The following is a 16,432-nucleotide window of genomic DNA, read 5'->3' on the forward strand; positions in this document are numbered from 1 at the left end:
TAAAAGCTTTCTAGGCAAAAAGTATTGGTTATTCATATCCAGTATCATTTTATTATTAAAAACACCTACTTTTAGTTTTCAAAGCAGATGTTTTTCTACCCATCTTTTGTTACAACGAAAATCCTTATATCTAGGTTGGATCCACAGAATGTGGTCCAGTGAGCAAGAAAAACTAGATGCAGACTCAAGATACTAACACTGCTGTGGCTCCCATACTGACTTACTGTGATGTGTGCCTTTGTCACCTCACCTATGCCAGAGTTCCCATTCGTAGGGTTAGTCCAACAGTATTTATAAGTTCCTACATGATACTGGATCAAAAAATACTGCAAAACTTGAGTGTTTTTATTCATTAGTAGCACAGAAATTGCCAGATGGAATCACATCTGCGGTCGAGCTGAGGTGATGTCAGTTACAAACACAGCACAAGTTGTTTTCCCGTTGACTGTGTTCAAAATCTGCTGCTTATATCATAACAAGGCTAATGAGGCTATGAACTACTCTTTTCCATAATCAAGCCCACTATCACTTAAAAAACATATTAAATGGAAAAATGCAAAAGATGTATCAGACCTTACAGAGAGTATATGATTATTAAATAGGAACTCCTGACATCAGTAATAAAAGCTAAATTAAAACAGTACCTTAAATTGTTTTAAATTGCCAAAGGCTTACGAATTTCATGGTCATGAAGTGTTACTTCCAAGTACTTCCTTCTTGAAGTCATCTTTCAAAAGACCTTTCTGCCTCTCATCTTCTTTTAGACTTAATAAATACAAGCTTCCTATCTCCACATGTACATTGGCTACTAAACAATAAAGAATTTTGAAAACTTTAGATTAAGGTTTGTACCACACCAATTCATAGCAGACTAAGCACACAACATTTCCATGTTATCTATAAGGAAATATTAGAATTTTCTTTTTTACTTTAAATAATCTTCTGGTTTTAGTATCAATGACAGACAAAACCAGGCTTCCCATCATTATTTATAGAAGCACCCAATGGACTTTGATCTTTGTCCAAGTAACATGATGCAACACTCAAACACCAAAGTTCTAAATTATTTTCCACTGTATTTTTTTGAGCAAATTCCAGTTTACAGGTTTCCCATGACTAGACAATTCCCTACCCTTGCATCTGCTAGTACTGACTATAAGGATTTAACTACTCTAGATACAGAGTTTAAAACTTTCTTCATGAAGAAGAGTAAAGATATGGGCAGTAAAGGGCATCAACAAATCTTGGATTTCAGGATGAGGGAGAAAAGCCATACAGAATTAATTGTTATTATGTTGCAATAGCAATTTACATGTTTGGGATTTTGAAAAAAACAAATACAATCCAAATGATTTCAGCTTACACAGACAGTAGTAGCTGTATATTTGGAAAAAAGTGAGTGAAAGAAGCCATCTTTCCAGTGACATGCTTCTAAAGGCCTGTATTTTCTGAGGACAGACCAAGTAATTCTGCATCATTTTTCTAAAAGGCAGCTGACAGATAATAAAATCATTAAACATTTAATATTTAACCATTGCTACAAGATAGGTCAGCACCACTGATCGCACTAAGATGACAGAATATCCCTAGGAGCAACTGGAAAAGGGAGATTGGAAAGATGCTGAGACTGTTCATTGTATTCATTGGCACTGGCATTCAAAAATTAGAGATGTCAGTAAGCTTTCATTGCTCTTTGCAGAAAGGCAAGCTGGAAAGATCCAAGAATTGGGGATCTTTTTTCCTAGAAAACAAACTTATCCATGAAAAGTTTTTAAAATTTTTACTGTACTTGTGCTTCCCCCCTTCTTTTCACATAGAAGATGATCAGTTAAAAAAGCTGACTACTGAGAAGGGGAAGCAAAGATGATTTCTAGCCCTGTTTTGTAAAGGTACAAAGTTTTTTGAGAAGAACCAGTAAAAGATAAATGTTATATTCTGCATTGAATGTCAGCGATAAATGATCAAGACTTGTCAGTGTCCACATATAACAGTGCCAATCAGTGAACATTCCACAAGTGTCTGTCTCATTCCTTAGTATTAAGAAATAATTACAATTTTGATCTGTGTACTTCTTCTCTGTCTCTTCTCTTTCACATTCTCAGTTCTCATAGCTTGCCTAAGCAAAGTTTTATTTGCCTCATTTACAGCAAACCCTATCTGTCTCATTAGCATTTACACAGTCTGTGGTTAGCAGACAGTGCACAGAAAATTTGCTGCTTAAAATAATACCACTATTATATCTTTAAATCAGCAAAAGTATAAACATAAGGACAACAGCAGTGTTTCAAGGAATCTGGATAATGCAACAGATAAACATTTGGGCTTCAAAGTTTTAAGCTAATCCATGCTTACAGGGAATTAGAAGGAAGCAGCGTTAGGGCAGTCACTGAACTCTGGAACTTTCTGAGGCATTTGGTCTCAGCCCGTGGTTAGATACATCAACGTCTTAAAAAAAAAACTGTAATACTTCCATCACATCATTCTCATTTCATGATTTGCTGTTCGAAGCCCCTAGGAATTCAGTTTCATGATGCTAAGTGAAAGAGGATGAGAAACAGAGCTCACACTGCATAGCAAATGGGTAGCAAGGGCCAACTAAGGTTTCAGCTAATACTTCACAGGGGCTAGTCCCCTCACAAGGCATCTTCCCTGATCAATCTGCCTATTTGCAACAGTCCAAATGTATTATGGACTAGAAGAGAATTTTATATTTCCCAGCATTGCTTCTGACAGCTCAGAATCCTGTTTGCTGATATAGCAAGTTAAAAGTCCATAATATTTAAGACTGATGGATGTGTTTACTCTTTTTACCCTAAATGCAGTATAAAAGGAAGCACCAAAGGAAGAACAGTCTTTTGTAGCTATTAAAAATAGCATTTACTTAAAAAAATTTCAAACAAAAAGAAATTCAATATCACTTCCAAAGAAGCCTTTTTTACCCTGAAAAAGTACCCTATATACCCAGTTTTGTGTAAATATGGGAACCACTGTACATCAAAACAGTGTGACAATACAAACTTGGGCTGGGAGAGAAATTAAAAGTTCTATCTCAATTAGATCAGATTGGAATGACTTAGTCAGGGACCAAGGACTTGGTGGAAGAAATCTCTACAACCCCAATCCTTTCCCATGTATTTTTTCCTCTGCTTCAAAAAGAGAGGGAGAAAAAACAAAGCCAACTGCCATTTTTTGCTGTAGAATGTAAACCACAGTCTGAGTCTATCTGTTTCCAGATAATGTCATTCTGCCAGCTTTACAAAGTGTATAATTCTGTAACATACAGAGAGCTCATAGACTTTACCCACTTATGGCAAAGTCTCAATCTCTAGGGAATAGAATATGACAGACTACTTTAGTGGGAAGGGACCTATGATGATCATCCAACTGCCTGACTGATTGAGGGCTGACCAAGTTGATGTTAAGGGAATTGTCCAAATGCCTCTTAAAAATACTGACAGGTTTGGAACTTCACCTACAACTCTAGAAAGCCTGTTCCAGCCTTGACCACCATCTCAGTAAAGAAATGCTTCCTAGGGAAAAAACAGGTTTCAGCTAGCAGAGGGTGTACCTCAGATAACTTATTTGCCAAGAGTGTTATTCTCACGTATTTTAAAGAGTGGATTTGAGGAAACATAGGTAAGCACTTAGGGTGACTTTGTAGGTCTTGGAGTCTGGCATTCAGGTCATGGTTTATCAGCATTAAGTGTCCCATGTCAGAGGAGGGGAGAGATGGGGACACGCCTGGGTCCCTGACACTGTTCAGGCATACCTATACCCTTACAAAGCTTACTGACTGATGAGCACACAGACCCAGCTATCAGACCCATTTGCAACAGACTGCACAGAAAAACCAAGCTGCTTCAATGCTTATAGCTCCAGGCAATTTGCACCTTCTCACCTCATAAAAAAAGAGAGAGAGAACAAAAAAGTACAGATCTTTAGTCACCTTCATACACCATGAAAGGCATCATCTTCTGGACATACTTATTTCTCCCCATTGACTGTATTAGCAACCTACAGGGACTAACTGACTTCCAATTCAATTTTCATGTGTCATCCAATTCTCCCAAATGTCAGTTTCTGAACAGTTTAATTCAACAAGGGCTGAATGCCTCAGGTATCTTGGGAGGAATCCACTGTATCAGAGACCAAAATTAATCTAGGATTCATATCATGCACATGAAAACAGACATTTTAGAGAGAAAGGATGATTACTGAAAAGTTTTATGAGGATGCTTCACTGCTTCATTCCACAAATTTTCATACCAAACAGAAACAGAAAAGGCTATGAACTACACAGCCTTCACCCTTGTTTCTCTACATTTCTTTTCAAACAGAAAATATTAAAAAAAAACATATCTGAATGGTAGTATAAACTGTACAATAAATCTGGTGCTGCTTTCTTCTCAACAAAAGCAGCATAGTATTCATACATTACTATATATCAAAGAATTTTGAATCCTCACTTTCTGCTGAGGATGATGGCTTCTTCTAGGAAATTTAAAGCAAGTTTTCAATGCACCTGCAATCAAGGATACAGTTTAAATGAACTGGGAAAAAAATCTGATCTCTAAGGCAAAAAAAAAAAAAATTACACTTAACTAAGAAAAACTTCACCCTTCCTAACTAAAAAACATGATTATGTCAGATAGAGGAAGTCTCTACTAACCCTGAGTCATCAAAACTCACGTATTTTTAGCTTTTCTTTGTGATGGCTTTTTTTCTTTTTAAATCATAGCCAACAACCAGTTAGAAACTTCCATGGAAAAGATTTTTCTGTATATGGAATGTCTCATGTAAGTTTGATTATTATTTTGCAGTGATGCTTGCTACACAAAAGTACTAATCAATCCTGGGGAAAAAATACAGCTTGATAATGAGGTTCCATAAGCTGGCACTGAAGCATTGCATGCCTGAAAGTTCCAACGGTTCCACTGAACACACTTCTGCGTGTCAGTGCTATGAAGTCACTGAACAATGGAAGAATAATTGTCAACTAAAACAAACTTCAATGAACCTCCAAAATGAGAAATTAGACATATCTGCTAATTCAATAGAGCCAAAGGGGAAGTACAAAAAAAAAAAAAAAGGCAAAAAGAACAGAAGCAGCCATGCCCATACTCTGTTCTGTGAAATCAAAGCACAGATGAAAGAAAGGAAAAGATCACAATATGGAAAGTGATGGAAAGTGAGAACAGTTATAACACTATATGTTGTTAAACAACTTTTAACACAGATTTTTTTTTTCTTGTTGAGGAAAAAGATCATGAAACATATTGCAGTTCTAGGCTTGATTTTCAGCAGCAAGACAAAACCAAAGCAAGCTGGAACTTGATAATGTACCATATGGTTTTCAGAAGCAGAAGTGCCAGAACAAAAACCTAGGAAACTCACTTAGCAATCTAGTCTAGCTTTATATTTTCCAACACCATCTCCACCATTATATTTTGCTGTAATGTAATATGTAAACAGTCTGAAAGCCAAAAAAGGGGATTAATTAATTTGTTTTGTGGCCATCTATTACTCTGCTGACTGAAGGCTTCCTCCTATGACAACAAGGTAATAATAAGAACTTTAATAACAGAGGCTTAAATACTTAAAGAAGAAATTTGTTTTAGGAACACTAACTTGTAGATTTGATGTTTAATACCTACTTAAATCCACACACAATATACACACACACTTCACATATATACACACTAAGTGGGATTTTTGGAAAACTCACCAAAACATCTAAATGTCTCAATAAAACTTGGAGGATAAGCATCCAACCTCCCCAGCTAGAAGTGTTACTTTACCCCTATACCTTGCCAAGAAATAAAGTCAACTAAAGGTCAAACACTACATCCCATTCCCCAGAGAAAAGGAAATGGTTAACAAGTACTGGGCTACTTTGAGAGTGCAATCTATATTTTCTGTTAATAAAGGACACATAGGTCATACAGGAATGTCTCACTTTGCAACTGCTAGCTTTAGTGGGAAGGTACTGTGAGGGTCCAGAAGTCCTTGGCTGCTGCATACTCGTGTCAGCAATTTACTGATTTGTTTTGGAATAGCACTGGGTGCTGTAGCAACTTTCCAAAACAATTTAACATAAGTGTGTTAAAGTAGTTTGAACTCTTGCCTCTTCTTTTCCTCTCCTTCCACCAAATCAGGACTCACATAATCAGGCACATCCTTCCTGTCCAGCCTCAGCAATAATCACTAAAGCATCACTGCACTAGTTACCCTTATGTGAAAAACCCTCAAGCACTTCTGTCCTTATACCATGCCTTCCCAGTTTAATTTGGTTTCTATCAGCTCCTGTAGATCTGCTCCATTCTCCATCCTCCACCTTACTCACGATCAAGACCATAAGAAGTACATTATCCCCTCATTCTGAACACAGTGATAGGAAGGTAGGAAGGTAAAATCAAGCAGTATTTCTGTGCTTAACAGAGGAGGAGGAGCCAGCAGGCTTGGTCTCTGCTTTTTCTTTTCACTGGTTTTATCCTATGAAAGTAACAGTAGTGCCTAGCTCCGTGGGACAGAGAACCAGGTAATCTCCCACAGCACTGAGTGACATACAAACTCACACAGTTTAAGTTCCCCATGTCTTCTGACTGAACACTCACACATTCCTCTAACTTTGTGGATTGTTTTGTTTTAAAACATGGTGGAAAGTTACAGCTTTAACCTGATCAGACACTTCCGCTGTTTGAAGCATATGACCTTTCATCTTAACATGTTCAAATATTTGTACTGCTATTTCACATTTACACTGCTAGCAGAACTTCAAGTATTTGAAATAGATTATCTTGAAGATATGAACTGTTCCAGAAAAGTACGGAATGGTCTGTATCCGTCTGGTAACTCAGTTATGCAGTATAAACAATCTAAGTCACCATAATTACAAATGTTAATTCTGGTAAAATGTAAGAAGGGGTAAACTGTTTTAAAAAATCCTCAGATGTTTTACAGCTGAATAAAAACTTTCAAGTTTAGTACAGAGTTAGCTAGTCTAACATAGAAAAAACCAACATAGCAGGAAAATACTTAAATAAGGAATCTCCTACTGGTTTTCAGAAGCAAAATACCTTAATAACCAGTTTTCTACTGGTTTTCAATACTTTTTCAGTCAGGACTGACTAAAACTAATTAGTTCAGCTAGAGACCAACTTATACACTATGAATACAGAAGAAAATATCCTTTTTTTTACATGGAAAATAGAGCTCTGAATTTTGATTGCAGGAATACAAATTTTGCCAGCTTTATAGGTTAAGTTATATTTTATGCAACCCAACACCAATGCTGTTACGAAAGGAACTGAGAAGTACTTTTCATACATCAAGGAAGTAACCACTTCAAAATGTGTGTACTGTAGCTAAGTAAAAAGACTTAGAGAAAAATTAGTATATATAAAGGCAAAAGTCCTCTTCTGTTTTATAGTTTCAAAGTTCAAGGGAAAACAAAGGAATACAAGGAAAAATATTCATCGTATAATAATAATGTTTAAAATATTAAAAAAAAAGACTCAACACTACAGTGTTTTGCACTGGAATACATCATACTTTCAGATGCAGTATCTACCCCTTTCATAAGTACTATATAAAACAAATATACATGATTTTAAGACTGTTTTAAATAAATAAGCAACTGTCTGACCTTTCTGCAGCTTAAGTCTTCACTGGGCAACCTTGACACACAACACAGTCCCTGCCATTCTGGATTTCCCGTAGTTCAGATATACAAAGTATTTTCTACCTACTCATGGCTTTCAAATCACCAGATGCAAAAAGGGTTTCCAAGGAAGTTTCCTGCTACTGAACAAATGCACTTACTGACTCTTTATGAATCTTCCATCAGAGGCAAAGGACAGAGAACAAAAGTCGCAACTTTCATTCAACATTGTGAAACATGAACAGGAGACAATGTTGTGGTGTATAACTGCCAGTTATCATGAAATGGGGAAAGAAAAGAAAATTACTTTCTTTATTGATGACTAATGCCCAATGAAAATTCTCTTTTTTAAAATACGCATGATTACTACCAGTCCCACTTGAGACAGTATCATAATGAGCTGCCTTTTGTTTTAAATGAAAAAGGACAACAACAGCATATATGTTGTTTTTTTATTAGAAGACTAACACAGATTCATTTCTCTGAAAAAATACTTTGCTTGTTTTCCAGTTTCAATCTTCCTTGGCAGGAGAAAGAGACAGCATTTTAAAGAAAACATATATCCAAAAGAAAATTTAAACTCACATATGACTCAAAATTGTGCATGATTACAGTGTAAGCTTGACAGAACAGTCTGAGAGTCTTATCTTTATGGAGGGCAGAACAAGTAACTCAGTATCAACTATGTTTGAAAGGTCACAGTGAACAGGGGAAGATCCCAAGGACTAGAAGAAAGCAAACATCAGTGCAATCTTCAAAAAAGGACAAGGAGGAGGACCCAGGGAGCTAGAAACTAGTCAAGATCACCTTTAGCTCTGGGAAGATGAGTGGACAAAGCTTTCTAGAAGCCATTTCCAAATGCATTAAAGACAAAAAGGTGACTTGTTGTAGTCACTATGGATTCACAAAGGGTAAATCATGCCAGACAGACCTGGATGGCCTTCTAGAGTGAAATTACTAGCTTGGTAAATGAGGGGAGAGCATAGCTAATGTTTACCATGACTTCAGCAAGGCTTTTGATACTTTTGAATAACACAGAAACTGATTAAACACAGACAGAGCATAGGCACCAAGGTAGACTAAAAACTGGACCAAATGCCAGTCTTAAAATGTTGTGATCAGCAGTGCAAAGTCTAGCAGGCAGCCATCCACTGGTCACCTACTGCAGAGGCTGACACTGGGGCAGACAAGGACTACAATCTTCTTTAAAGATCTGGATGATGGGACAAAGCACATCATGAACAAGTGACACAAACCTGAGTGAAGCAGCTGATGCACTAAATGGTTGCACTGACATCAAGAAATACAAATTCAACAGGTGTCCAGGCAGACACTAACATAGAAAAGCAAGTCCCACCATTCAGGCTACCCAGTTGTAAGCAAGTATCAGTCTGGAGATCATAGTTATTAGCACATGTTGTGCCACAGCTATTATGTTCTACCATAGGGAAAGGTTTATTCACCTTAATAAGATCACGCAGTAATATAAATATATAACTTCCAAACTAAGACACAATCATGGCTTGACAACTTGGCAGCTATTTGGTCCCATTCTTCCATGAAGAAGTTCTTCCACAACACAGGTTTTCTGCTTCATACTTCTTACAAATCTTATCTCTGCACCAGCTCTGCCTTCACCTCAATCTCTAACACATGTGTATGCCTAAAGCTGCACAAATATACTCCAGATAAGGGATAACTATCTTTCACTGTGTCAACATGTCAGTGATGTGTTGAAAGGAAAGAAAAAAATATATACTGATGTTTCCTTACCTGTTGTGCTCCATCCCCACTAACAATAGGGGAAGTCAGAAGAGGGATTTCACTACTTATAATTGAAGTGGTATCCAGTAACGGTGGATGTTCTGCCATCATTGATGGTACATTAATTCACAAGATCACCTGCAAAGGAAAAGTTACTCAGATGGTCAAACTATATCAATATTTCTGAATAATTATCCTTAAAACTTGTCTCACTTTAGAAATAACAACTACAACAAAGAGGATTATGAAATTAGACACCTTAAGAAAGTATGTTTCCACAACAAGCAGCAATCACACAAGCGTGAAGATGAGTTTTTGTCAGCTGGTACAAAAGCCTTAGTTACTTGGAGAGGGTGGTTTACGCCCCCTCTAGCGGCTGAACCTCCGACGATGATACATCACTACCCTGGAGCTAACAAACCTGAATCTTTAAACTTTGTAACAAACCAAGGCTTCAGCAAACTGGCACTGCTGAAAAAATGCCTACAGAGTTAAAAAGAAAAGAAAAACTGCATTTGCTTTACAACCTACATGTATAGTGTTCCTGTTTATGTGACTGGTAAAAAAACAAGATTATTAACAGGGACACTTACTTTTTTTTCTTTTTTAATAATCAACCCACTTTTCCTGTTATTAAAATGGATAAATACTTTAGGGACAACTCATTACTAGGAAATGTCCCAGTGAGGCACAAATAAATGAATAATAACAATAAATTATTATTAATTCTGCACAATCTGACATATCATGATTTTAAAATTTATTAGATCCATAAATAATACTGTGTCACTTTGATAACCAATGGCCCTTTAATCAGCAGCTAAAACTTGGGGAGGAAGGGAAGAGATAATGCCCACACACAAAACTGTAATCCTCATAACCATACTACAAAAAAGCGCTCACTTGCAGACATTGAAAAGTTACAAGAAACCTGATAACAAGAAAAAAACCCACAGAGGCAAGAGGCCCATGAAAGCAGTGATACACTTTAACTGAGGAATATCACATAACAAGGTTACAGAAAGCAGGATTCAGCTGAGCATTCCTTTCAATTATATTAACAACTCACAAGGAACATGTTTTCTAATATTTTACATCTTAGTGCTATATGAAGACTGGATGAAAGAATTAAGACCAAAAAAGCTGAAGATTACCATTTTTCCATGTTGGAAATAAGTACTGCAAGTCTAAGAAGCTGCTTTTGAAATTGCACTTAATTTTGTTTAAAAAAATATCACTAAATTACAGTGGTTTACTGTACTGGTCTTAACTCAATCCCAGCTAGACCCAGTACACTTAGCTTTTGAAATAAAAAAGAATTAGATCAACAAGAATTGAGAACTGATATTTCTTTAAAAACAGAAAGACAGATGGAAAGAATTCACTAGGGGTGAATGGCACATTCAGAATTCCCACAAGTTAATCACATTTTCCATCTGGAAACAGTGCTTTACATCAAACATAGACATAAGGATTAAGCTGAGAAGAAGCTTGTACAGTATTTCTAAAGCAGAATCTCCTCTCTTAGCCAGTACTTACAGTAGCCTGGTAAAAAAAAGTAAATACTATTTTAGAGTTATACAGCCTGACAGCCAGCAATGTTACAGGCTTTTATAAGTTTTGCCTTGGTATCATCTGGCTACTGAAACTCCCTACAAAGACTTCCAAACTTCTAGTTCAGATATACTGTCTACTCATAAACAGAGACGTTTACTAGTTACAGCATTAACTTCAAATGAAAAATACCTGATGGTAATGGAAAAATGGAAGGAGTGATAATGAAATAAAGTCAGCTTAATGACACTAACTTCAGCACCAAGCTCTAGAGATATTTGATTAATCAGTACAGCTTACTACTCAAAAGCATCATCTAAAACTTCATCCCACCCAATGGACTGCTTTCATTTGCTTGGCCCTCTAGGGTGGATGTTGTAGCTCTGCTGTGGGTTGAAATCTGCAGTACAGTGCTCTCAGTACAAGAGGACTCCCACATTAACAAAGCACTACAGGCCTCTTGTACAGAATTTGTTCCTACTATCCAGCCTAAACTTCTCCTGGTGCAACCTTTCCTCTTCTGCTATGATCTGATACCTGGGAGAAGAGGCTGATCCCAACCTGGCTCCACCCTCCTTTCAGGCAGCTGTAGAGAGCGATAATGGCTCCCCTCAGCCCCGTTTTCTCCTGACTAAACACCCCCAACTCTCTTAGCAGACCCTTGCCCAGCTCCTTGCCCTCCTCTGAACATGCTCCAGCACCTCAGTCCTTGTAGTGAGGGACCAAGAACTGGTTGAGGTGTGGCCTCACCAGTGCCAAGTACAGGGGGACAATCCCTGCCCTGGCTCTGCTGGCCACATTGCTGATACAGGCCAGGATGCCATTGGCCTTCTTGGCCACCTGGGCACACTCTGGCTCAGGTTCAGTTGCTGCTGACCAGCAGCCTCAGGTTCTCTTCCACTAGGCAGCTTTCTATTCTCCTGCACAGCTGTTCAATGCTTTTATTTGTATGAAATTAGGTTCCCACAGGCACCCAGGTTCTTAGGTCAACACTTCACCTTCAGCACCCAGTCTTTAGTGCCTTAACTGGGACACAGCTAAATTCCATGTCTGAATTCAAGCATTTGATTTATTCTGGAGTCAGAACACACTGCTCATTGATAAACCCTGAGAGGAGCTACTATGTAGAATGTTATTCCTGACACCCTCTACAACAATAATAAAAGTGCTACCTGTCAGACTGTGTAATCAATCTAGGAAAAAAGTGTTTCCTTGACAATACAATATTAGATTTCTCTGCAATGTCACTGAACTAGTCTCAAAGACTAAAGGTTTAAACTTCACACCAATGTGAGTCTATACTACACGTTCATCAAAAGCCTTTCCCCCATCAGCAGTTGGGAGGCAGCAATCCGTACAAGTCAGTGCACATAATATGGTCACACAGTTAAGATGTGGCACCTTCACCCACTGCAGGTGCCTTTTTTGTTTTGCTGTGAGGACAAAGAAAGAAACCAATTTGAAAAGACAGAATGTGTGGTAGGAGGAGAAGTCAGCTAAAATGGATAAAAGGTTGGCGTTAAGACAAACAGAACTGCTCAATAAACATATCTTGGAAATAAATTATATCGCATTCAGTGTGAGGACCTCAAGTGTGTGCAGACAGAGCCTTTAGATCATCAGATCCCAGTAGCTTGGATTCAAGACCTCTTGATGACATTTACCTAGATCTCTGAAAAAGACTTGCAAAAAACTTGGGTCCTAGGAAATTCTCAGAGGTCTGGAAGGAAAGTAGAAGTTTGCATTAAATACTGTGTTGTAAAAGGGACAATCTAGTCCCATTAGCAAAGAATAATCTGAGATCAACACTGGATGTTATTTGTAAAGAACTAAAATACAATTAAGATTGATTGAAAAAACCTTGTCCAATTAACTTCATACAAACTTTCTGGTGATGGATATTGCTGAAAAAGGTACTAATAAGTGGACTGGAAAAACAACCTTAAAATCTTACCCGGCATTAGAGAGCATTTCTCTCCAATAGAAAAACAGAACAGATTAATTAAAACTGAATGGACAGTCCCTAAACATTAACAGTAAATACAGAATTGTTGAGCCATGTGAGTTTCCAATAGCAAGGGAAGGTATCAGTTCTCAGCTTCTCATTACAGAACATGTTTTTAACTTGCCTCTCAGAAAAAATAAAAAAAAGGAAGTCAAAAGGAAGTCTGGAAATGACAAGCAATGACAGTGATAAGAGACTGAGTTATTTCAGTCAACTAAAATGGCATGAATAGCTTAAAAAGTTAGGCATAGCAAAAAGTATTAATGCATAAAGGTAAAGATGCTCTTTCTAAAACTAAAAAGAATGAACACAATCCTGTGAAAGGTTGATTCCAACAAGGACAGAATAATAAAAGTGGACAGTCAAACACAAGCTTGCCAAAAGGCTTTATCAGTTATATCAACAGGTCTACCTCCCTTAGCAACATGGAGGGGAGGATGTTTTTCCTGCCTCTGGCTACAAATACCTACCATCTCTACTGGAATAACTTCACAAGCTTTGTCTCCAATTTTCTGACTTGAAATTGCTGCTAACTGTTCCAAGTGTGAGCAACAACTTCTTGAACATATTGTTCCATTGAAAGCAGAGTATGTGCATGCTGTAATTTCAGCCTTAATCCTCATAAAGCTGCCCCAGGTGATGTAACTGTCCAACTCCATCTAGTTTCTGGATATACTCAGGACTTAATGAGAGCTCAAGAAAAACAACTTGCATCTGGACAACAGGTAAGATTCAGCCTGCAGAACCACTACAAACAATTCACTAGCCTATCATCAGATTTCCTGCACTGCTGAAAACTTTGATGCAGCAGCCTTCAGAAAGTGTAAAATAACATGTGGGAAGAACCAAAGGATTTATTTAAGGCCTACTCACTGCACCATTCTTGTGGACATTAAAAGGGACCAGACTAGGAAGAGGACACTTTAGATGAATAGAGAGATAATTCTCAGTTGCTAAGCACAGAAGCAGTTGAGAAGAAATTTGCTACTAGTGGAGCATTTAATGCATGCTTATATACAAATCTACACTGTTTCATGCACAGCAACAACTGCTGCATGAACAAGTATTTCATTTCTTGTCTTGTTACTGCATATACTAAACTAGCAGCAGACATTCAAAGTCAATTCAGGACTGCAAACTCAGTCTACAGTGAATCTGCCCTGAGTCTTTTCTACAATGCAAGGAAAGTATAGGGTCTCTTGAGATCACAACTAAATTGTGTAGGCTGATGCTTTGCACAAGACTATCATTGTAAGTGGGGCTATTGCCCACTACCCCCACCTGAACTGCTATTTGAAAATACCTTGAAAGATTTTCTGAAGCCTATCAAAGTTGAAATAAAGTAAGGGTATCTAAATTTACTAGATGTGATTTGTTTAGACTCCAGGACTTATGCCTGAGGAACCTTTAAGGAATGAATTACACTAACAAGGCAAAAGGAAGCTCGCAAACTGTGTTCCACTCCATAGTTCAGTAAGCAAGTTTGCCTTCCTGAACTGTAATGACAATTTAACTCAATCCTTAAATGCCTTCAGATTTGGTCCTTTATAGTTTCTGTGGCATTACCCTCAAGCTGTAAAGCACAATACAGCACTACTTTTTACTCTGTCAGTTGTTCACTGAGGGTTAAGGAGTGTTGTAAGGCTGAGATCATTGGGCAGTGCATTCAGTGCATTTCCTCTGCACATGCAAAGGATCAGCATTTCTCTAAGAGACTAGCAGCTGACCTCAAGGGTAGTCTCTGAAAAACACATCAGCATTGTATCAGCTGGATCACCAAGGTAAAACAACATGAGACAGCAGCACATGTCCTGTAGTAAGGAAGGCATAAGAGGCTGTATTAGCAGACAAGTACAGCCGAAGGGCTGAGGGAGGTGATTATTCCCTGCTGTTCAGGGGCAATAGGATGGAATCTGGAAAACCATCTGTTCGGTTTTCTCTTCTCAGCCACCTCCTCCTCCTCCTCCTCTTCTCAGTATAAGAGAGATGCCACAAAGACTGTTCCTGGGCTTAGGAACAGGGAAAGACAGGGAGAAGCTAAGAGTGCTAGAGTAGCCAGGGGTCACCTGCTAGCTGGATACCACTGCCTGAAGGTTGCTGGTTAAGAGCCTTAAATCACACTCTTCCAGGAGGTGTGCTGCAAAAGCACAAGTGTTTGGACAATGCTCTCAGATACAAGACGTGACTCCTGAGGAGTCCTGGGCAGTGCCAGGAGTTAGACTCTATGATCATGACAGGTCCCTTCCAACTCAGCATATTCTATGATTCTGTGATGGGCATACACTGCACCATTGGAAATTCTGTCTGTCCATAAAGATAAAAAAAAAAAGGTATCTTGGCAATGAGAATGGTGTAGCACTGGCATACCTTGCCCTGAGAGGCTGCAAAATTCTTAATCACCAGCACAAGACACCTCAGCACAAGACAAACTCTTGGCATATGAGAAGAAAATATTTTTTGTCACTGAAAAAACGTCCCTTTTAAACACTGGTTTTCATCTCTATCTTATCTTTTTTTTTCTATATGCTTTATAGTATAAATATATCAATAAAGTAGCATATAATTTAAAAGATTACATATATTGGAGGTGCATGCTTAATACATTCGTTACTTACAGGGTGCATGACTAAAAAATTTGGAGACCAGTGCTGTAGAAAATCAAAACCTGACCATGTAAGGTCCTAACAAAGGGCTGAAAAAGGCAATCTCCAAAGACCCTGTCAAGCAGAATTCTCCTATAAGTTCCAGAATATTAGTCAAACAAAATGCAACACATAATGCCAAAGTTGAAGGATTCACAGTAGGTTAGAACCCAGAGAGAGGACCACAACTTTACTCCAAGCTCTTAAAAGCTATCAGATCCACAATTCAAATTTCAAACCAACAATGACAATGCTAATCAAAACTCAAACTTGGACACCTAAGGCTCAAACTTTGGAAGATATACACATAACTCTGTCCATAATAGAACTGCTTTATAATCTGGTCTGTCTCCTAAAAGAGGAAGGATGCATTAGAGGAAAGTTACGAATTAAAAAGTTACACTTTGACATGGACACCCTACACAAACAAGCTTTCCAGTTCAGTTGGGATATAGGCACTACTATGATAAACGTAGTTATAGCTAGTAACAGTGCCGTGTACAAGAAAAACATACGGACCATTCCTTTCCTAGAGATTCTTCTGGTTCTTGAGTTTGATACAAAATATAATTAATCGATTTATTCACAACTAGAGGACTTATAAGGCCACTCTCCACAGTGGTATCACTGGTGCCTAGTGAAGGAGCAACTTGCATTGCTGTTTTTTTCCTCAGTTTTTATGATTTACAGAGTATGGCTTCTCTACCTACCTACATATCATCACAATGCTTACAGCAACTTAATACTCTTTCACATCCTAATTCTGTCAAATCTAGTGAACAACAGACACAAACCTTTATTATTCCA

At 37.9% G+C, this 16,432-nt stretch overlaps 1 protein-coding gene across 3 annotated transcripts in view; it reads right to left on the reverse strand.

The window, feature by feature from the left end:
* Window positions 1–16,432, reverse strand: part of FNDC3A (fibronectin type III domain containing 3A) — a 109,391-nt gene that overhangs the window by 83,344 nt on the left and 9,615 nt on the right. For all 3 annotated transcript variants that reach the window (XM_050970625.1, XM_009102935.4, XM_050970643.1), the window contains one exon: window positions 9,434–9,562. In XM_050970625.1, the coding sequence (XP_050826582.1) occupies window positions 9,434–9,535 (102 nt within the window). In that variant the 5' untranslated portion in view covers window positions 9,536–9,562. Of the gene's footprint in view, window positions 1–9,433; window positions 9,563–16,432 lie in introns of those variants that run through there.

The sequence above is a fragment of the Serinus canaria genome, chromosome 1 (assembly GCF_022539315.1).
Source record: "Serinus canaria isolate serCan28SL12 chromosome 1, serCan2020, whole genome shotgun sequence".
Classification (NCBI taxonomy): Eukaryota; Metazoa; Chordata; class Aves; order Passeriformes; family Fringillidae; genus Serinus; species Serinus canaria.